General features: G+C 46.1%; 1 protein-coding gene across 1 annotated transcript in view; it reads right to left on the minus strand.

Moving 5' to 3' along the window:
• The window catches only part of LOC140406826 (afadin-like), a 63,297-nt gene that overhangs the window by 18,140 nt on the left and 22,744 nt on the right, over positions 1-22,413 (minus strand). The window contains exons 4-7 of the mRNA XM_072494722.1: positions 15,911-15,992; positions 9,243-9,358; positions 2,677-2,738; positions 903-1,108 (exon numbers count right to left, since the gene is read on the minus strand). Of these exons, the coding sequence (XP_072350823.1) occupies positions 903-1,108; positions 2,677-2,738; positions 9,243-9,358; positions 15,911-15,992 (466 nt within the window). The remainder of the gene's footprint in view (positions 1-902; positions 1,109-2,676; positions 2,739-9,242; positions 9,359-15,910; positions 15,993-22,413) is intronic.

Genomic DNA, 22,413 nt, shown 5'->3' on the forward strand with positions numbered 1-22,413 from the left:
CAGTCCAAGTGGTATTTATGGTCCACTTGAGCTGGCTGTCACTTCTTCCTCATGTGCTTGCCTAAATTCTCTTTAAATGAAGCTATATTATTTCCTTCAACTGCTCCCACTGGTAATGAGTCCCACATTACCCAAAGAGTTGTGAGAAAGAAGTTTCTTCTGAATTCTCTATTGATTGCTTGGTGACTATCTTATATTGATGGGCTCTAGTTATGCCACAAGAGAAAACATTCTCTCAAACTCACTCTTACAAAACATTTAATCTTTTAAAGAATTTGATCGGTTCAGCCCTCAGCCTTCTTATTTTGAGAGAAATGAGACCCACAGTGTGCCAATTAATTCCTAATATGTGCATATACAGATTTCTGGTGTCATCCATCACGACTTCCTGCACCCTCTTCTCAAATATCCTGAATTTTTATATCCTGAATTCTCATAGTAATTAACTTTGATACAAATTTGGTACAACTTCTTTACTTTTCAATTCTAGTCCTCGAGAAATAAAGTCTAATGCTTATTTTATGGTTTTGCTAGCCTGTGGCAATCTTTTAGTGATTGGCATATTTGTACTCAGATCCCTTTGTGCTTCTATCCCATCAAGACTTGCACTTTCCAAATAACAAGTGACCTCCTTATTCTTGTTAGTAAAATACACTATCTTTTATCTGTGCTGAAACTCATTTGTCAATTATTTGCCTGCTCTGTCCCGTATCATTTTGATGTTGCCAAGTCCACCAACAAAGCAAATTGTCATCTTACGCTAGTTTACTAGTTAAGCTACAGAAACTATTTTAAGTCAGTAAATTCATTATCACTTATCCTAATCACTGCAAAATCTGTTATGCAAACATAAAAACGCAAATCTGAAAGCAAATCAAACATCAATGAATCTCAAAACTCACCTGAATAACTCCTTCCATCATGCTAACCATCTTGTTAACTATTGCAATAACTTTATGAGTACGTTCAGAGGGGCTCATATCAAGTCGGTACTGGCTGGATAGGACATATCGGCAAGTCATATACAGTACATATGTAGGAGACAGCTTGAAATGGACAGTAGAACTATTAGTATAGTTAACAACGGCAGATAGGAAGGCATCTTCAGCTGTAAAATAACACAAATGCTTAATTACCAACTAAATTAATATAATGACAGCCCATCCCAAAAATATATTTTATTCTAGGACTTGTCTTCAATTTTTATAATAATCTTTATTAGTGTCACAAAATGCTTACATTAACACAGCAATGAAGTTACTGTGAAAATCCCCTAGTCACCACATTCCGGCAGCTGTTCAGGTACACAGGGAGAATTCAGAATTTCCAATTCACCTAACAAGCATGTTTTCTGGGACTTGTGTGAGGAAACTGGAGCAGCCGGAGGAAACCCACACAGACACAGGGAGAATGCTCAGACTCCACACAGACAGTGACCCAATCCCGGAATCGAATCCCTGATGTTGTGAAGCAACAGTGCTAATCACTGTGCTACTGTGCGGCCCAGTGCAATTTCAAGTAGCTAGGTGCTTAGAAGATCAAACTTGCATGAATAAAGCACTTTTTAAGTCTTCAGCTCCACAGTTAGAGGTACATTTGATTTACCGTCAACTTTATTTCCCCTCATGGGAGAGTCTTGGATCAGAGAGCATAGTCTCAGAATAAAGGAATGCCCATCTAAGACAGATGAGGAGAAACGTCTTCTCTGAGGGTTGAGAATCTTTGCAACTCCTTGCCACAGAAAGCTGTGGGCAGACTCCTTGTGTACATTTTAGGTTGAGATAGATAGATTTTTAATCAGTAAGGGTTTCAAGGGTTACGGGAAAAGGGCAAGAAAGTGGGCGTGAGGAATGTCGGATTAGTCACGGTCCTATTGAATGGCAGAGCAGGTTAGAGGGGCCAAACTGCCTACTCCTGTTCCTAGTTCCTATGGTCTTATGGCTGTGGTCTTAACTCCCCAGATTTTTATTACCGTGGGCAGCACGGTAGTACTGTGGCATCACAGCGCCAGGGTCCCAGGTTCGATTCCCGGCTGGGTCACTGTCGAGTCTGCACGTTCACCCCGTGTCTGCATGGGTTTCCTCTGGGTGCTCCGGTTTCCTCCCACTAGTCCCGAAAGACGTGCTTTTAGATAATTTGTACATTGTGAATTCTCTCCCTGTGTACCCAAAGAGATGCCGGAGTGTGGCGACTCGGGGCTTTTCACAGTAACTTCATTGCAATGTAAGCCTACTTGTGACAATAAAGATTATATTATATATTAACAGCGAAATGGGATCTTTTACATCCACTTGGCAGGGCAAACCAAACCTCAATTTGACACCTCATCTGGAAGACCTCCACAACATTGTATCACTCCCTCGCAATACTATACTGAAGTGCTAGTCTATATAATGTGCGCAAAAATGACGAGCGGGACTTGAACTTATAACTCAGTGGTGAGTGTTATCAGTAAGCTAAGGCTGACGCTGTAAAAATACAACTGGACCCAATACATATTAGTTTTAAAAACAGGAACACATGCATTATTGGGAACACAACTTTAGAATACCTGTGATTATATTGTAAAACAAAAAGCTCATCCACTGCCTGAATATGCATTTGGGAATACATACCCTGGATATAATTATTTCTTCATCTATAACTTGCAACATGTAATGAGTTGTAGTTACTTACAACTTTCTCGGAACTCTATAGTTGCTGGCAGAATCAGCTCATGACCTTGCACTTCTTGAGGCCTGCAAAAAAAGGTTCATTTTCAACAATCAAGTAGTGTATACGGAGTTGATCCCACTGTTAACAGATGCTTACTCGTCCAGTGGTTGTGCAGTTGTAGATTTATTTATTTTTTAAAAAAATATTTTTATTAAGGTTTTTTAACAACACAATTTTTCCCCCTTACAAACAATAACCCCCCCCCCCGTAACAAAATAACGCAAATTCTCCCTGAGCAAGATATATACACGGCAAGATGGTATATTTACATAGCTTTATACACTGGCTCTTGGCCGCGCATTCCGTTTCCCCCCACCCTCCATGCTATCTCCCGCTCGTCCATCCCCTCAGACAGTCTCTCGTTCCCCCCTCCCCAGGGTTGTTTCTGCTGCTGATCGACCTTCTTCTAACACTCCGCGAGATAATCTAGGAACGGTTGCCACTGCCTGTAAAACCCCTGTGCAGACCCTCTCAAAGCAAACTTAATTCTCTCCAATTTTATGAACCCCGCCATGTCATTAATCCAGGCCTCCAGGCTAGGGGGCTTCGCCTCCTTCCACAATAGCAAGACCCTTCGCCGGGCTACTAGGGACGCAAAGGCCAGAATTCCGGCCTCTTTCGCCTCCTGCACTCCCGGCTCATCCATTACTCCAAATATTGCTAGCCCCCAGCTTGGCTTGACCCGGACTTTCACCACCTGAGATATTGCTCCCGCCACTCCTCTCCAGAACCCCTCCAATGCCGGGCATGACCAAAACATATGGACATGGTTCGCCGGGCTCCCTGAACATCTTTCACATCTATCCTCTACCCCAAAGAACCTACTCAGCCTCGCCCTCGTCAAATGCGCTCTGTGAACCACCTTAAATTGTATCAGACTGAGCCTGGCACACGAGGAAGAGGTATTAACTCTACCCAGGGCGTCGGCCCATAGCCCTTCCTCAATCTCCTCCCCCAGCTCCTCCTCCCATTTACCTTTCAGTTCTTCTACTAGCGCTTCCCCCTCTTCTTTCATCTCTTGGTATATTTCCGATACCTTGCCCTCCCCGGCCCATACCCCCGAGATCACCCTATCTTGAACTTCTTGTGCCGGGAGCAACGGAAATTCCCTCACCTGTCGCCTCACAAAAGCCCTCACCTGCATATATCTAAATGCATTTCCCGGGGGTAACTCAAATTTCTCCTCCAGTGCCCCTAGACTCGCAAATGTCCCGTCAATGAACAGGTCCCCCATTCTTCTTATCCCCGCCCGATGCCAGCCTTGTAACCCCCCATCCATCTTCCCCGGGACAAACCAGTGGTTACCCCTGATCGGGGACCACACCGATGCTCCCATTGCACCCCTGTGTCTTCTCCACTGGCCCCAGATCTTTAATGTTGCCGCCACCACCGGGCTTGTGGTGTATTTTGTCGGCGAGAGCGGCAGCGGTGCCATTACCAACGCCCCCAGGCTCGTTCCTTTGCAGGACGCCATCTCCATCCTCTTCCATGCCGCCCCCTCTCCCTCCATAACCCACTTACGGATCATCGCCACATTTGCTGCCCAGTAGTAACTCTCTAGGTTTGGCAAAGCCAACCCTCCTCGGTCCCTGCTGCGTTCCAAGAACCCTCTCCTAACCCTCGGGGTCTTATTTGCCCACACATACCCCATAATACTCCTACCTACTCTCTCGAAAAAGCCCTTGGTGATCACGATGGGGAGGCACTGAAACACGAACAAAAACCTCGGAAGGACCACCATTTTGACCGACTGCACCCTACCCGCCAACGAGAGCGGGAGCATGTCCCATCTTTTAAAATCCTCCTCCATTTGCTCCACCACCCTCGTCAAATTCAATTTATGTAGGGCCCCCCAACTTCTGGCTATCTGGATCCCCAGATACCGAAAACTCCTCTCCGCCCTCCTCAGCGGCAGGTCCCCTATCCCTCTTTCTTGGTCCCCTGCCTGTAATACAAAAAGCTCACTCTTCTCTACATTAAGCTTGTAGCCCGAAATCTCTCCAAACTCCTTCAGAGTGTGCATGACCTCCATCATCCCCTCCATTGGGTCCGCCACGTATAGCAGCAGGTCAGCCGCATATAGCGATACCCGATGCTCCTCTCCCCCGCGGACTATCCCCCTCCATTTCTGAGACTCCCTAAGTGATATGGCCACGGGTTCGATCGCCAATGCAAACAACAGGGGGGACAGGGGGCACCCCTGTCTCGTCCCTCGGTACAGCCGAAAGTACTCTGACCTCCGCCGGTTTGTCACTACGCTCGCCACCGGGGCGCTGTAAAGGAGCTTAACCCATCTAATAAACCCTCCCCCGAACCCAAACCTGCGCAATACCTCCCAGAGGTACTCCCACTCTACTCGGTCAAAGGCTTTTTCCGCGTCCATAGCTGCCACTATCTCCGCCTCTCCCTCCTCCGATGTCATCGTTATCACGTTTAAGAGCCGCCGCACATTGGTATTTAACTGCCTGCCCTTTACGAATCCCGTTTGGTCCTCGTGAATCACCCCCGGGACACAGTCCTCAATCCTAGTGGCCAGTACCTTCGCCAATAGCTTAGCATCCACATTGAGGAGCGAAATCGGCCTGTACGATCCACATTGCAGTGGATCCTTGTCTCGCTTTAGGATCAGGGAGATTGTCGCCTCCGACATTGTCTGGGGCAGGGTTCCCTCCTCTCTTGCCTCGTTGAAGGTCCTCACATATTTTCTGTAGAATTCCACCGGGAATCCGTCCGGCCCCGGGGCCTTCCCCGCCTCCATGCTCCCCAAACCCTTACTCAACTCCTCCAGCCCAGTTGGTGCCCCCAAACCAACCGCCTCCTGCTCCTCCACCCTCAGGAACCCCAGCTGGTCCAGGAATCGCCTCATCCCCCCTCCCCCCCCCCCTGGGGGCTGGGATCTGTACAGCTCTGCATAAAAGTCCTTAAATACCTTATTTATTTTCGTTGCACTTCGTACCGTGGCTCCCCTTCCATCTTTGATTCCCCCTATTTCCCTCGCTGCCGCCCTCTTACGGAGCTGGTGCGCCAGCATCCGACTAGCCTTTTCCCCGTACTCGTAAGTCGCCCCTTGCGCCTTCCTCCACTGTGCCTCCGCCTTGCCAGTGGTCAGCAGGTCAAACTCCGCCTGGAGCCGTCGCCTTTCCCCAAGTAATCTTTCCTCCGGGGCCTTTGCGTATCTCCTGTCCACCCGCAAGATCTCCCCCACTAACCTCTCCCTTTCCATTCCCTCTATCTTCTCCCTATGAGCCCTGATGGAGATCAGCTCTCCCCTGATCACCGCCTTCAACGCCTCCCATACCACCCCCACTCGCACCTCCCCGTTGTCGTTGGCCTCCAAGTACCTTTCAATACACCCCCTCACCTTCCCACACACCACCTCATCGGCCAGCAGTCCCACGTCCAGCCGCCACAGCGGGCGTTGGTCCCTCTCCTTTCCCAGCTCCAGTTCCACCCAGTGCGGGGCATGGTCCGAAACAGCTATGGCCGAATACTCCGTCCCCCCCACTCTCGGGATGAGCGCCCTGCCCAGAACAAAGAAATCTATCCGGGAGTAAGCCTTATGCACGTGGGAGAAAAAAGAAAATTCCCTGGCCTGCGGTCTTGCAAACCTCCATGGGTCCACTCCCCCAATCTGATCCATAAACCCCCTAAGTACCTTGGCCGCCGCCGGCCTCCTTCCCGTCCTTGATCTGGAGTGGTCCAGTGCTGGGTCCAGCACCGTACTGAAGTCCCCTCCCATTATTAGTCCTCCTATCTCCAGGTCCGGAATGCGCCCCAACATGCGCTTCATGAATCCAGCATCATCCCAGTTCGGGGCGTATACATTTACCAACACCACCCACGTCCCTTGCAACCTACCGCTCACGCAGTTGTAGATTTATACACAGCACTAATGAATAAACCAAAATTTATGCAACACATTTAATTTCAATAAATATTTGGCCGAGAATGGTTCCAGCTTCCATACCCACTGGGGGATTTCTCTTCATGACACTAGAGTATTCAATGTATAACCAGGCTCCATTTGTTATGCTTTCATTGTATCTCCTTTTTAAGCTAAACTGCACATCTGCTACAGGCCTTCAAAAATGCAAAATCTGAGACATCAATTTATACAGTATTTAAAGTCTACATTACAACTACTGTTGTTTTTCCTTAAATGAAATATTGAACTTGTACATGAACAGACAAATCTGCAAGTATTGGGAATCTAAAATAGAACAAGGAAAATGGCAGAGTTTATCAGCAACTGAAAAAAAAAAGGGACAAGTTAATGTTCTGGTTGTAGACCCTTCACTATTTCTCGAAGATAAGTGAGCATCACAGGATTCGGCACATGGGGAAGATGGACTAAGTAGTGGGGAGAAAATAGGAATGCTGACTCCCATCACAAAAGGCACTACTAAAACAATAAAAGTACTCCCAATTGACAATTGCACAATGTGAAAATCAGATCGGTTGGTAAAAAAGCTAGCTTTGACAAAGTCACCCAGACTCAAAACGTTAGTTCCCTTTTCTCTCCACAGATGCTGTCAGACCTGCTCAGAAGATTGTATAGCTAGATGTTAATGGTCATTCATAATCTTTTATTCCAGTTTTGCCACAAATATTATAAGTAGCATCAACTGCAGACTCAAAAACTGGGCCAGTGGAACTGTTGTAAATACTTCCTCTGACCTCAGAATATTGATTATGCCAATTGCTAGAAAGCACATGAACCAGTTAGAGAAAGTCGTCAACACACTCAAGGCCAAGCAAGGAAGTACAGGGCACATACCGACTTAAAGAGTAGCCAGTACTGGAACTTAAAATTCATTCCAGGAATGAATTTAGCAGATCGTTATAGCTCCCTTTTACGGTATGTATTTTTTTCTTTCGTAAGGAGAACAAACTGTATATAGCACTCCAGATGTGGTCTCCCTTTGGCAGAAGGATCGAAAACCTGAGTACACCAATTTAAGGTGAATGTCAAAAGAATCAATAGTGACATGATGAAAACTCTTCTTAAACGAAGTGAGTGGTTTTCTCTGGAATGCACTGCCCGAGATTCAATCATGGCTTTGAAACGGGAATTTGATAAGCACCTGAAGGAATGAAATTACAGGGTTGTAGGGAAAGGGAAGGAGAATGGGAGAAGTCAAGTTGAAAGGTTCTGGAGAATGGGCAGGACCGTGATGTTGAGACCATGATTATCATAGAATTTACAGTGCAGAAGGAGGCCATTCGGCCCATCGAGTCTGCGCCGGCTCTTGGAAAGAGGATCCTACCCAAGGTCAGCACCTCCACCCTATCCCCATAACCCAGTAACCCCGCCCAACACTAAGGGCAATTTTGGACACTAAGGGCAATTTATCATGGCCAATCCACCGAACCGGCACATCTTTGGACTGTGGGAGGAAACCGGAGCACCCGGAGGAAACCCACGCACACACGGGGAGGATGTGCAGACTCTGCACAGACAGTGAACCAAGCCGGAATCGAACCTGGGACCCTGGAGCTGTGAAGCAATTGTGCTATCCACAATGCTACCGTGCTGCCCATGGTATCAGCCATGATTACATTGAATGGTGGAGCAGGCTCAAGAGGCTAAATTGCCTGCTCCTAGTTCCGATGTTCTAAGAAATAACTCTGGTCTGATTTCACCATCCAGATCTTGGCCTGTAGCCCTGTAGGTAACAGCACCTCAAGCATAAATCTGGTATTCTTGATTAATAAGGGCATTTCTTGATTAATATGGAGGTCAGGGGTTATGAGGAGAAAGCAAGAGAATGGGGATGAAGAATATATCAGCCATGATCGAATGGCGGAGAAGGCTCGATGGGCCAAATGGCCTAATTCTGCTCTTATATCTTATGATCTTGCAGAGAGCTGGCATGGACTTAATGGGGAAAATGGTATCTTTCTGTGCTGCAATCACTCATGATCCTATGAAGTGCTGTAGGCAAATAAAAAGCTGAGATTCATAAACAATTGTTTACATTTTGAGACTAGACTAATTCCTCTACATGCTTTCGCTCAAGCATGCTACAAGCAGTATTCAACGGATTACATGTTCTATGTAAGAAAGCAGACCTCGGGGCTGCAAGTGGCGCAATTAATAGCACTGGGACTGCGGCACTGAGGATCCGGGTTAGAATCCCAGCCCTGGGTCACTGTCCGTATGGAGTTTGCACATTCTCCCCATGTCTGCGTGGGTTTCACCCCCACAACCCAAAGATGTGCAGGTTAGGTGGATTGGCCACGCTAAATTGCCCCTTAATTGGAAAAAAAATAATAATTAGGTACACTAAAAAAAAAATTTTAAAAGAGAAAGCAGACCTCATCCAAGCCAGATTGGTAACCCCAGTCAAATTGAAAAATAATCTTCATCATTATCAGATTACTTCAATAAAGTACATTAACCATGCTCAAGTACAAAAAAATGTTCATATAACTATGTGAGGATGAATTTGTCCACTGGAAAATCTGAAATAACTCAAGGTAGCTAATAAACAAACATTCTAATGATGATAAAAATTATGCCTTGCCTGATCTCTTGTTTGTAGTAGTCTTGCTGTTCCACTCGGATAATTGGCTTCACCACATTACGTTCACTTGAACTGGAACTTGAAGCTGTGTGCTCACTATCCAATCTATCTGAACTCTAGGGAAAAAAGATGTCAGGATTAGGAAAAGGTTCACTACTCTTTGTGGCATTTCTAAACATTTCAAAGAATTGCAACAGACACATAGGATAGCCCAGATTTTGCACTGAAAATAATGACAAAGCTAACAGTGCGCACTATTACCAGAGTAAATCTGATGGTAATTTTTGAAATAGACATGGGCAGTTAAATGTAGAATTCTGAAAGTTGTAATCAGTCTAATTCTGCTCCTCGACCGGCTGCCAGCGAACGGACATAGAATCCGGCTGCCAGCGAACGAACGTAGAATTCCAGCCAGTATTTCATCAACAGACTCAACATTGAAATCAATCAAGGGCATGATGTTATGGACTTACTGACTAGATACCCACTGAACATACCATAAAATGTTAGAGCTTGAGAGTTCAGGTGCATGTGATTTTCTTTTTTTTTTTAAAACAACACGTGTCTCATTCCTTCAGAATTTAATTCATAAGATGCTTAAAGTTAGTTTTGCTCTGATCTCAATTCCATCTTTCTTTTTCTAATATTCAAATTCATGGGTTGTGGGTGTCTCTGGCTAGGCCAGCATTATTATTGTCCATCCCCAATTGCCCTTAAGGGGGTGGTGGTGAGCCGCCTTCATGAACCCCTACAATCCACGTGCACCCACAGTACTGTTAGGGAGGAAGTTCCAGGATTTTGACGCAGAGAAGTCAGGATGTTGAGACTTTGAAGGGAACTTTGCAGGTGATGGTGTTCCCATGCGTTTGCTGTCCTTGTCCTTCTAAGTGATAGAGGTCATAGGTTTGGAAGGTGCTGCAGGTGAGTTGCTACAGTGCATCTTCTAGATGGCACACACTTGCCACTGTGTGTTGGTGATGGATATGAATCTGCAAGGCACTGCCATTCAACATTAACCATATACAATTGATATATTTCTAGATACAATTGCCATTAATGGTTGCTGGAACAGCTTTGTCACATGAACATGGAAGAATAGCAGCACCCAGTTTCTTTCAGAGATCGATTTCAACTTGGCTTGTCACAACTGATCAAGAAGTAATTTCACTAAATGATCTCCATCTTTCTCCCAGGTTAAAAATGAATCTAGAATAACTAATCTTTAAATTCCATGCTATTAACACTTGGTACATTTCCAAGAGCACAACAGCTTAGTGTATTCCATACACAACTTGATTAGCTTTTCTTTAACACTCACAATTCAACTTTCTTTTAAAGGTGTAACGCAAGACATTAATGTAGAATATATTCCACTCAACCATACCCTGCGAGGAAAGGAAGACATTTTTTGCCAAGGGCACAAGTAAGCAAACTACAGTTCCAAATAACCAAAAATATGTATAACAAGATCTGTGAGCCATTAGGTACTCCAGTTGATGACAAAATCAGCTGGGAGATGGAGCGTTAAAAGCAGAATCAAGTTAAAAAAATAAGGACAACTACTTCTCAAGATCAGAAAGCAACTCAAGTAAGAAAGGTCACCTTAACTACACATGATGGAAATATTTTGGTTTTCAGCTTCTTGCTCTCCAACCCCCACAAGCCACTCCAAATCAAAGGATCAAATTTGTTCTTCAATGATTTTTGGCTTCCTCCCCATTTCAGTAGCCAGAACCCCATTTCATTTGTGTGTCACCACATCAATTAGAGCTTTCTAACAACTATCCTAAACATTTTAACCTATGTCCTCCCCGTCCTACTGTTAAGTTTCATTTGAAGAAACTGGGTCTCAAAACCGGCAACCTTGGGGCTGAGGCCATGCCACATTTCAGATTGGATGGTTCAGGTCAAGCCAGGTTGAGTGGGGTCAAGGGTTTCAGAAATAGACCAGGCAAGCAGCAAAGGGGATAACTGGTCTGGCACCACACATCAATTTAGCGCCATGCTGAATTGTCCAGGTGTAAGTTTTCTTTTCTTTTACTCAATTAAAATTTGATACCTGGCATATTCTAAAAATGTCTGGCTCTCTGACAACACCGGGTTTTATAGTCGGATTTAAGCCACAGTATCTTGCTTCCAAAAAAGTCACTTCCTATCCAAGCTAAAGAACCCAAATCTATCTTAAGCCACATGTAACTCTGTCCTCTAATGCTAGGGTCCAATTTTGTGGCGCTTAACATTTTTACCTCAAAACTTTAGTTGCTCTCACACCCACACCTCTGAAGGCTGTGGGTTCAAGCTTCAGAGTACATAATTTAGGCTGGCAGATCAGTGCAGTACTGAGTGAGGGCATTATCTTTTGGACATACAAGATATAGAAACACACTATTTTATTGGAAAATTAGTATTAGGAAAAATAATGGCACTGAAGGCTGCCAAATCCCCAGGGTGCACTGGTTTCCACCCATATTTTAAAGGAACTAGGTGAGGAAATTGCAGATGTTTCAGTCAAGCTCCCTGATTCAGGAATTCTCTCTTTAAACTGGAAAATATTGCATTTGCAATTTGAGAAAGCAGACAGAGAGAAATTAGGACACTATGGACAAAGAGTCACCCATACTTGAAACATGAGCTTTGTTTTCTCTCCACAGATGCTGTCAGACCTGCAGAGATTGTCCAGCATTTTCTGTTTTACAGCATCCACAGTAATTTGCTTTTACACTATGGATTTGTAGGTCTAACATCTGTTATGGGGGAGGTTATAATCAAGGACAGAGCGGCTGAGCACACAAGAGAAATTTACTCAGAGCATCAACAGATAAGTCATACCTAATGAACGTAATTGAATGTTTTGAGAAAGTAACTTAATTATAGACTACTATGGATATAGCGTATAGGGCTTCTGGAAAGCATGTTCCACCTCAATAGACTCAGGGAATATTAACCTTTGTAATTAGATGGCTAGAAAATAAAGTGGAAGTTTTACTACAACTGTACAAAATCTGGTTATACCACATGGAGTACAATGTACAGTTATGGACACTATATCTTAGAAAAATTAGCTTGGCAGGAGCGCAACACAGGTTCACCAAAATGTTACGATAGGCCTTCAATGGTTAAATTATAGGGCATTTTAATATAAACCAGGCTTACAATTCTTGCAGTATAAATAGTGAAGAGATAATTTCATTGCTACTTGGTTAAAGTATCACAAATGTTCTTCCAGATTGTCCCCATACCACTCAGCAGAAAAAAGCCTATTTAGGTCTAACAAAAGAAATCAATGCTTCATGGTGCTTCTAGCCGTCTTTGGGACAATCAAAACTTTGTAAAAGAGGAAATCTGAAGAAAACAAATTTAAAAGTATAATTTGTTGAATTAAAAGCTGAAGCAGCTGTCACGTGCGCATTAGATATGGCAGGTTTCGGTATCAACTGGGTTCGGCCTTCACTCAGAGTTAGTTGGTCTTGGGCTTCACGCCAAGGTTGGCACCAACCCTTTACTTCACAAACCAAAGTGCTCCAAGGTCACCGACATCACATCCCCTGTAACGGAGGTCTACTGAAAACTATCTGGCACATATTAAGAAATTTGACTAATTTGACAAGTATAACATTTTAATTCTAAAGCAATGTCTGTTAAAACAGAAATGTTGTTGATATTGCTCACTTGAAATCTTAGAAAGGCTCAGCAAAAATCTCTGCATTTCCCCAAAAGGAGCAGCCACTGGGAAAGGTGAACTCCTTTAACCTGCCCTCGAGTTTCTATCTACAAGCTTGTAACCATCTGGGTTTGTACCGAACTAAAATAAAAGTTGTCAGGACTTGCAAATCTATTTAGAAGGCTGAACATTTTACAGACAAAAAAAATACTGGTGGGACCACTCCGCATGCTGTGACTGGGGTAGCTCCCGCGGAACTCCTACTAATGGGCCACAGACTTCGTACCTGCCTCAGCATGATTTTCGTGGACATTGGCGCAAAGATACGCTGAAATCAGGAACGACAGGAGCATGGTCCTTCTCGACAACGGCCGATCCGGCAGTTTGCACCCGGAGACCTGGTGTTTGCTGGAGGTGCCCAGTGGCATTATCTTTCGAAGAACCGGCCCAAATAGACCACATTCGGTCCAGAAGACCACCTCTTCCACAGATTCCCCATCCCCAGAGTTCTACATTAACACTGCAATGAAGTTACTGTGAAAATCCCCTAGTCGCCACATTTCGCCGCTTGTTCGGGTACACAGAAGGAGAATTCAGAATGTCCAATTCACCTAACAGCACGTCTTTCGGGACTTGTGGGAGGAAACCGGAGCACTCGGAGGAAACCCATGTAGACACTGGGAGAACGTGCAGACTCCGTACAGTGACCCAAGCGGGAATCGAACCTGGGTCCCTGGCACTATGAAGCAACAGTGCTAACCAAACCCCTGCTACACCTTGGGCCCAAGTTCCTAATATCTCCCTATCAAGACACTAGTCATGGTTTCTGTGGGTCCTTGCACGGCTGAAGAGCCTGATCCTAGAGCCGCATCTTTGACCGTAAACGTGGCAGGTGTATCCGGGAGGTAGGATCGGTCCTTGGACTCCAGATCGCTGGTATTCCTTTTTCAGGCTCCTTTTCCAGGCTGCCACTTCCCAATAGGTGTATTCAAAGAATTGTGTCCCTTCAGTCAGAAGGTTCCTCCAAGCCGGTCTCTTTTGAGCAAGGGTCTCCCAGGCGTTGATGTCGATGCTGCATTCTTGAGGCACGCTTTAAGGGCGCCTTTAAAGCGCTTCCTTTGGCCGCGTCTTGTTCAGGAGCCTTTCTTGTGCTGGGCAAATAAGATTTGTTTGACATTTGAGCCTCAACATCCTAAGCACATGGCTAGCCCAGCAGAATTTGTTTTCGGATGATCATGGCCGCTACGCTGATGCTCTTGGCTCCTTCAAGGGTGCTGATGTTAGTATGCCCGCCTTCCCAGCTGATGTAGAGAATCCATCTCAGACAGCATTGATGGTACCTCTTTAAGGTGGCATCTGTACGTAATTCATGTTTCTGATCCCTATAGAAGAGTTGGGAGGATGACTATCTTATTCACTAGGATCTTGTTGTCAGTATGAATGTTGCAGTCAGAAACTCTTGCCCCCAGGCATCTGAAGGAGGTGCTTGCAGATTGGGTAGGATGTTGGATTCCCTTAGATTTCCACCTTAGATGAGAGGTGGCTCCCCAGGTAGGGGAAATATTCCACCTTTGACAAGTTTTCTCCATTGATCTTGATGGAAGGAGACACCAGATCTTGCCTGGAGTGGGTTGGTAAAGGGCTTGGAGTCTTCGATGTTGAGGCAGAGACTGATTCGGTATGCTTCTGCGAAGGAGTCAAGCATGGCTTGGGAGATTTTCTTCTGAGAGGCGATATGGTGATGTCATCTGCATACAGATGTTCCACGAGTGCTGTCAGCATTGTTTTCTTCTTGAATTTCAACCAGTTGAGTTTGAAAAGTTTCCCCTTCATCCTGTAGATAACGTCCACTCGACTTGGAAGCTTATTCTTGACAAGATGAAGGATTGTGGCGATGAAGAGGGAGGAAAGGGTGGGGGCAATAATATATCCCTCCTTGACTCCAGTTTTGACCTCAAAGATTTCTTTCTTATTTTCGGTGAGGACTGTCACCAACATCTTGTCGTGGAGAAGTCGGAGGATACCGATTAATTTCTTGGCAGCCAGACTTTGACAGGGACATCGTTAGCACTTCCCGATTGATGGCGTCAAAAGCCTTGGTTAGATGGATGAAGCCATGTTGGAGTGGTTGATGTTGCTCCTGGCATTCTCTTGAAGGTGTTGAGCAATGAGTATCATGTCTGCTGTTCCACTGTTTGGCCATAAGCTACACTGGCTTTCTGGAAGGATTTCTTCAGAGGCTGGGAGAAGACGGCTAGCGAGGATTCGAGCAATGATCCTCCTGGTGATGGAGAGCAGGGAGATCTTTTCGTAGTTCCACAGTCCGCTTTGTCTCCTTCCTTGAAGATGCTGGCGATAAAGGCATCCGAGGTTGGCAGGAATTGCTTCTCTGTCCCAGATTTTCAGGAACAGCTGGTGGAGATGACGGGTGATCACTTCTACTCAGAGCTTGAAAATAACCGCTGGAATCTGTCCACTCCTGCAGTTTTTCCATTCTTCACTTGTTCAATGATGGCTTCAGCTTCTACCACGCTTGGTGGGAATCCAAGATAATTTTCGATGGGGAGTTGGGATTTCCTCAAACACATTCTCATTTATGATTGTATCATGGTATAGCGGTTCTTTGAAGTGTTCTCTCCATCAAAGGCCGATGTTTTCTCCATCTCTCAACAGAGTTCCATCCTTATTCTGCACCGGCTTGAAACGCAGGGTGTTGGGTCCATGTAGTCGTTTGGTGACACTGAAGAAGTCCTGGGAGTTGTGCTTGTCAGAGAGAATCAATGTAGACTTCCCAATCCAAAAACATCTTCAGCTAAAAATCCATCACCATTATCCTACGGTTAAAGCGAATTTAAGAGCCCAACTTGGATCATAAAGGGGGTTATCACTGACAGAACATTTTCTTGAACTGATTTTAAGTATTTTGTTCAGTATTCACTTTCACAACAGTACAATTCAAATGTACTCAATTTCAAACAACACTACAAAGTAAAAAGAGAAAATGTACCTTGCTTAAAGTTAATGGTACACCACTGTGGATGTCTCCATCTAGGTCAAATGTTGTTTCTTGGACACTTCGGGATCCTTGCCTGTAAATCACAATAATTGACTTTTAAAAAAAAAAAATAAACACCTTTCAAATTTAACACATTCAACATTTTCCCCCAAATACACTACTTTAAAATTTATTCCAGAGTAATCACAACTGCAAGATTGGGATAGAATGAAGGGCAGAACTAATTAGGTTTTTACAAAATGTTGCCAGTTTCTTGAGGCTGTTGAGATGAATACAATAAATTGTCGTACTCTATAGTTTGTATTTGTGCAATAATATTTTTAAAACCCAGGTCAGAATGCTTAGACTGTATGTCTGCTAAGCTATGATTAAAAATGAGGTAATCAGTGATTTTGCAGAGGGAAGAATTTTGCTAATAGATATTGTAGCCACCCAAATTGGCCAACTCCCGATAAGTAACATTTTGGACACACAAAGCAAAGCCAGACTCCTCGGCGCCAGCAGGAGCCAACACAAAGGAGGTGAACGAGCACCTTAAGACCGCCCATCGATCAGGGAACCGCTCCAGTATTGGAGAAAATCGAACCAAGCGATTGGGACAAAGTCCAATCACTTGGAACCAGGTACAGGGTCCACCCCGAAAGGCGGGAAGCCCCTGGGGACTATAAGAGTTAAGGCCCAAGTTCAAATCGCTCTCTCTTCAGCTCTCTTCACCTCTGCGTCCTGCCCAGGTCACCCAGCAACACGAACCAACATTGACCGTGACCGGTGCAGCGACTCCCGACAGAAGTAAGTCTTAATTCAACGCTCCCTACGAGATAGGCGCTCCTAGCTACCAATCCGTACCAACTTCGAATCCCGCAGACTCAGAACCCGAACGAAAGGCCATTTGTTCCCCTGACCTGGTGTGCCAGTCCGAAGTTAAGTATAGGCCTGTTAGTTATAGAAGTAGCTTAGACGTAGAATTTGTGCACGAGTAGCAATTATTGTGTATAATAAATGTGCTTTGATTTGAATCTTACTAATCGGTGTATTGGGTTATTGATCATCACTCGGACTTGAACCTCGTGGCGGTATCATAAAGATACCTGGCGACTCGAGAGCAAAGGTAATAAAACAGAGCAATTGAACCAAGGAGAAAATCAGCAACATTATTTGGCGACTCCGCCGGGACCCGATCTAGAAGTGGCAAAACCACTCCGGGCGAACCCAAGAATTTGAATTAGAGATCCAATTGGGAACAGAAAACCACAAGCATTCAAGCAGTTCTGATCAATACTCGTAATTAAGAAGTATGTGTATGCATGTGTAACTAACAGGGCGATAAGGTAAAACTGATAGATTTTTTGTTGCGACAAAACTGTCGGGAGTTTGTATATCGGAAAGTAGCGAAAGTCGTACCCGTATTTACAGCACCGCCTTAATACCCCTGTCCCAAATTTGGATAGGAAAGATGGCAATGCAGGCAATGCAACGCCTCATGAACCGAGAGGAATTTGCGGTCGCAGCGACCAGCAGCAGTAGAGTGGGACAATGTCCCATTTGGGAGGAAGAGATCAGGAAATATCTCAAAAGGAAAGGATGGCCCCTTTGGAATGAATTCTGTGACAACGAGGAATCAGGCCTCGGGAGTATAGGACATACTTGGTGTGAGACCCTGAGCGAGATCCAAAAAAAGAGCTTCGGGAAAGCTTGCAAGCCGGTGGCAATCGTGTCCTGCTTGGCACAATTGCGAGGCACAGAGGAGGTCGTTAGGACGCTCCGGAAAGAAGTAGAGGGCATACATCGAATGAGTAAGGTCGATGTAAGCGAGGTAGAGCGAGAGAATTTAGAATTGAGGAGGAAATTGGCAGCAAAAGATGGAGAGGTGGAGGATGCCATAAGGGCTCACCAGTCTTGTCTGGCGTACTCTTATGAGACAGTGCAGCGACCTAAATGCAGCCTTAAGAGCACTCCATGCTGCCACCACAGAACAAAGACAAAGCACGCTAGATCACGCAAAGTGCCGGATTGCAGAGCTGCAATCACTGCTTTCAGTTCAGAAAGGCTTCCAGGAAACCTTTGGAGCGAAATTAGATCAGGAAGACGGCCCTGATTGGGAAGAATTAAGCGAGACAGCGCAGAGATATGTTCAGGGAACATGTGAGCAGGGAAAGCCACAAAAGAGAAAAGCGCCCCAACCCCCCACAGAGCAGATAGTTCAGGATCCAATGAACCCAGTCACCACCCACTGCACAGCCACATCGGACGATGCGGAATTTCTATACTACACCCCCTTAACAGTGACCCAATTACGGGACGCGTGCGATAAGATCACACCGTTTCTCCCCATCTCAGACCACCACCATTTCTTTGCCACAGTTAAGCATCAGGCGACCATGTACGGCCTGGATGAGCGAGAGCATGTAAAGCTCACCGTTTTAAGTTTAGATCCTTCAGTAACAGCAGCCCTTCCCGACCCACAGAACATAGGAGGAGGCACCCTTGCAGAAATGCATACCGCGATCCTGGATGCGATCGGGTATAACCGGGGTGACCCCGTAGATGGCAAAAGAAAGCCGAGCACCCCACAACGTTTGCTGGATGCCTGTGGATCCACTTTGCAGCAGTCTTTGGAGACTTAGACCGTGCCCATTTGTCCCCAGACAACATGGCCAAATGGACCCGCACTCTCCCATGCCACAGAAACAGGACAGGAACCGTGCGGCAATTATGATCCCTCAGGAGGCCCATAACGAGAATTGGGTAGTGAAAAGATTGTCCCGCGCTTGGGAGCAATCTATACAAAGCAAACCTGCAGTCAAGAATCCAGAGGAAAAGCAGGCCGCTGCAGATATACAGGCAGTTACCACACACCAGAATCCCGCATGGGTGAATGAAGGAAAGAACAGCCCCCCACCCAAGTCACAGGAGTGTTACAACTGTGGACAGTTGGGACACTTCGCAAGAGAGTGCAATGCCCCTAGAAAGCCACAAAGAGCCCAGCAGACGTGCACTCGGAGTAAGAAGACAAAGCCCATTCATAGCGTTAGCGCCCGTCCAGATCAGACGGACCTGACCGCAACGGACTGACGGTGTTCGGGCTCCCCCAGTTGTGTCTGCGACACTCTTTGGGATAGGTCCAGACGACCGGTAGTTGCAGCGAAAATTCGGGGACAGCCAATCAAATTTCTCTGGGACACAGGAGGGTCCTGCACCACAATAAATTCCTCCACCATGTTTCAAAAAGACACATGGCCCACTACAGCCACCATCACCCTCAGCGGCTTTACAGGCCACTCACAGCAGGGACACAACACAGCCCCTGTACCCATTCAAATCAGCAACATCACCACCAAGCACCCCGTAGTTTTAGTTGACCTGCCCCACACAGCAGAACACATTCTGGGAATCGATTTTATGAATTCCCACAACTTATCATTTGATCCAGTCAACCAGTGTGTCTGGAAAAATGGCAAAGTCTGCAGGAGCCCCCGCAACGCTCAACATAGGTGAATACGCGAACAAAATTAGCGCAGTAGGCGAATTTTGGTTCAACCCGGCCACGCTTAGCACGGACAAGCAGGTTAGGGCAGTTCTGCAAAAGAACAGGGCAGCATTCGCGACCCACAAGCACGACTGTGGATGGATGACTGGCTCCGTACAAATAACAGGACCTGACCCTAGACCCCCAAAACAATATGGATTTCCCCAAGAGGCAGAGGGAGAAATCTCAAAGGTAATAGAAAGCTTATTAGAGCAGGGCGTACTTAGATCAGTAGCCTCCACTAATAATGCCCCGATTTGGCCAGTGAGAAAGCCCGATGGATCATGGCGACTGACCATCGATTACCGGGAACTCAACAAAATCGCGCAGCAGCCCCCACCGTAGCCACAAGTCCCGAGACCATGCTCAAGCAGGGACTCAATTCCCGATTCTTTACGGTTTTGGATGTCAGTAATGGATTCTGGTCCATTCCATTGGCAAAGGCGTGGCAGTACAAATTTGCCTTCACTTTTAAAAATCAGCAGTACACATGGACATGCCTTCCACAAGGATTCCACAACTCCCCCTCCATTTTCCACCGACAAGCTGGCAAATGGTTTAGCCAAATTCTCTCGCCCCGAATGTCTGGTCCAGTACGTAGACGACCTACTACTGCAGACAGACACCAAGGAAGAGCACATTAAGCTTCTGTCCGAACTCCTGGAACTTTGACACTCAATTGGTTGTAAAGTGAACCCCAAAAAGGCCTAGATTTTGGAAGACAAGGTGATATATTTCGGAACAATTATCACACACGGTAAACGCGAGATCGAGCATAAAAGGATTGACTCGATTGCTAAATTGTCCCTTCCCCAGAACGTTTCAGCCCTCCGGTCGTTTTTAGGACTGGTTGGCTACTGCCGAAACCACATTAACGGTTTCGCAAGCAAGGCAGCACCCCTCTCAGACCTCCTAAAGAAAGGAGCCCCCTGGGAATGGCTTCCGCAGCATACGGATGCTGTGGATGCGTTGAAGCAATCATTCATAGCAGTCCCCACACTACAAGTTCCAGACCCACTTTCCCCATACGCTATAGAAGTAGCAACCACAGACCGCACCCTTTCGGCCGTGCTCCTCCAGGAACGGCACGAACAGTTAAGGCCCGTAGCGTATGCCTCCAGAATTTTAGATGCTGTGGAGCAGGGATTTTCAGCCTGTGAGAGGCACCTGCTCGCAGTATTTTGGGCAGTTCAGTATTTTTCGTATATTACCGGACTGAACCCCATCACAATTCTCACTGAACACACCACCAACCCAACTTTTATTGGACGGACGACTCAAGGACGGTACAGTAAGCCAGATTAGAGCAGATAGATGGACCCTTCTCTTGCAGGGATGGGACATCACTGTTAAACGGACAAAGACGCACACCTTTTTAGCCGACAACTTACAGTACCCCGGAACCCCCCATGAATGTGAAATTCTCTCTCCACACCATAACACAGGCCCCTTTATCGCGAAAACACCCCCCAGAAAGATAGGTAGTTCAACCCAGAGCCCCCAGCACACAGACACGTGTGAGCCCATAAAGATCTATGTAGATGGATCTTCCACAGTCTTGGATGGGAAGCGCATAACAGGTTGCGGTATTTATGTCAAGGACGCGCAGGGACACGCCCTAGAGGAAATATCATTAAAACTTCCAGGCCACTTAGGCGCACAGGCAGCAGAGCCTGCGGCCATCGCAGATATAGTGGAACACTCCGATTCCTTCCCCAGCCCAGCAGACATATACTCAGACAGCCTCTATGTCTGCAACAGCCTCACGGAATTCCTGCCCCTGTGGAAAGCAAGACGGAAAACCCCTCCCCTCAGCCCCATTGCTCCGTCACATTTTGGAGAGAGCACAGAACAGGACTTTTGGGATAGTCAAAGTTCGAAGTCACCATCGTTCCTCCCCCCCTGGAAATGTGAAAGCCGACGCACTGGCTAAAGCAGGTTCCAGACACGGATATTTTTGGACACCCCCCGAAAGCGCGCCAGTGAATGCAGTTCAGGTCTCGCAGACAAAGATCGAGGATCTAGTGGAGGCCCAGAAGCAGGGCAGCAATCTCAGGGAGATTGTAAAAGGAAACTATCCAGCACCCTAAGAGAGATTTAAAAATGCACTGACCACACATGACGGTGTAGTGTTAAAAGACACCCTTTATGTGGTTCCTGAACAGGACAGGAACCAACTGATTTGTTTGTTCCATGACGGTCACGGACATCAGGGAATCGATCCCACTACAGCCCACCTCAAGCAGCTTTGTTGGTGGCCGAATTGAAAGGAGGATGTAAATCACTACATCGAGAATTGTCTTATCTGCGCCCAGAATAATCCGGACAGATATGCCAAAAAGGCTGAGCTTAGCCACACCCGACCCGTTAATGGACCCTGGACTAACCTCCAGATTGATTTTATAGGACCATTGCCCCCTTGCAGGAATGGTTATAAATATGTACTCATGGTGATAGACACGTTTACAAAATGGGTGGAAGCATTCCCAGCCAGAACAAACACTGCAAATACTGCAGCCAAGATTTTGACCCACCACATCTTTACAAGATGGGGACTCCCCCGCAGCATTGAATCCGACCAGGGTTCCCATTTTACGGGACGTGTCATGCAGAACGTCCTCACGATATTTGGCATCACCCAACAATTCCACATAGCATACCACCCACAGTCGAGTGGTATCATGGAGCGCATGAATCGGACCCTAAAATCCACCCTCAGAAAAATGGTCCAGTAAAACAACACCACTTGGGACTCAGTCCTCCCTTTTGCGCTGATGTTTTTGTGTAATACACTTTCACCTTCCACAGGTTACACCCCACACACCCTCATGACCGGACGCCCCATGAAAGGCACAGAATTTTTATTAGGTTTAGACTTGACCATTTCCGAAGTGACGGCCCTCACACACGAGAAAGCAGTAGAGCAATGAGTGAATAATGTTAAAACGGCTCAGCTAGCAGCCGCAGT

Source organism: Scyliorhinus torazame, unplaced genomic scaffold (genome assembly GCF_047496885.1).
Source record: "Scyliorhinus torazame isolate Kashiwa2021f unplaced genomic scaffold, sScyTor2.1 scaffold_906, whole genome shotgun sequence".
Taxonomy (NCBI): Eukaryota; Metazoa; Chordata; class Chondrichthyes; order Carcharhiniformes; family Scyliorhinidae; genus Scyliorhinus; species Scyliorhinus torazame.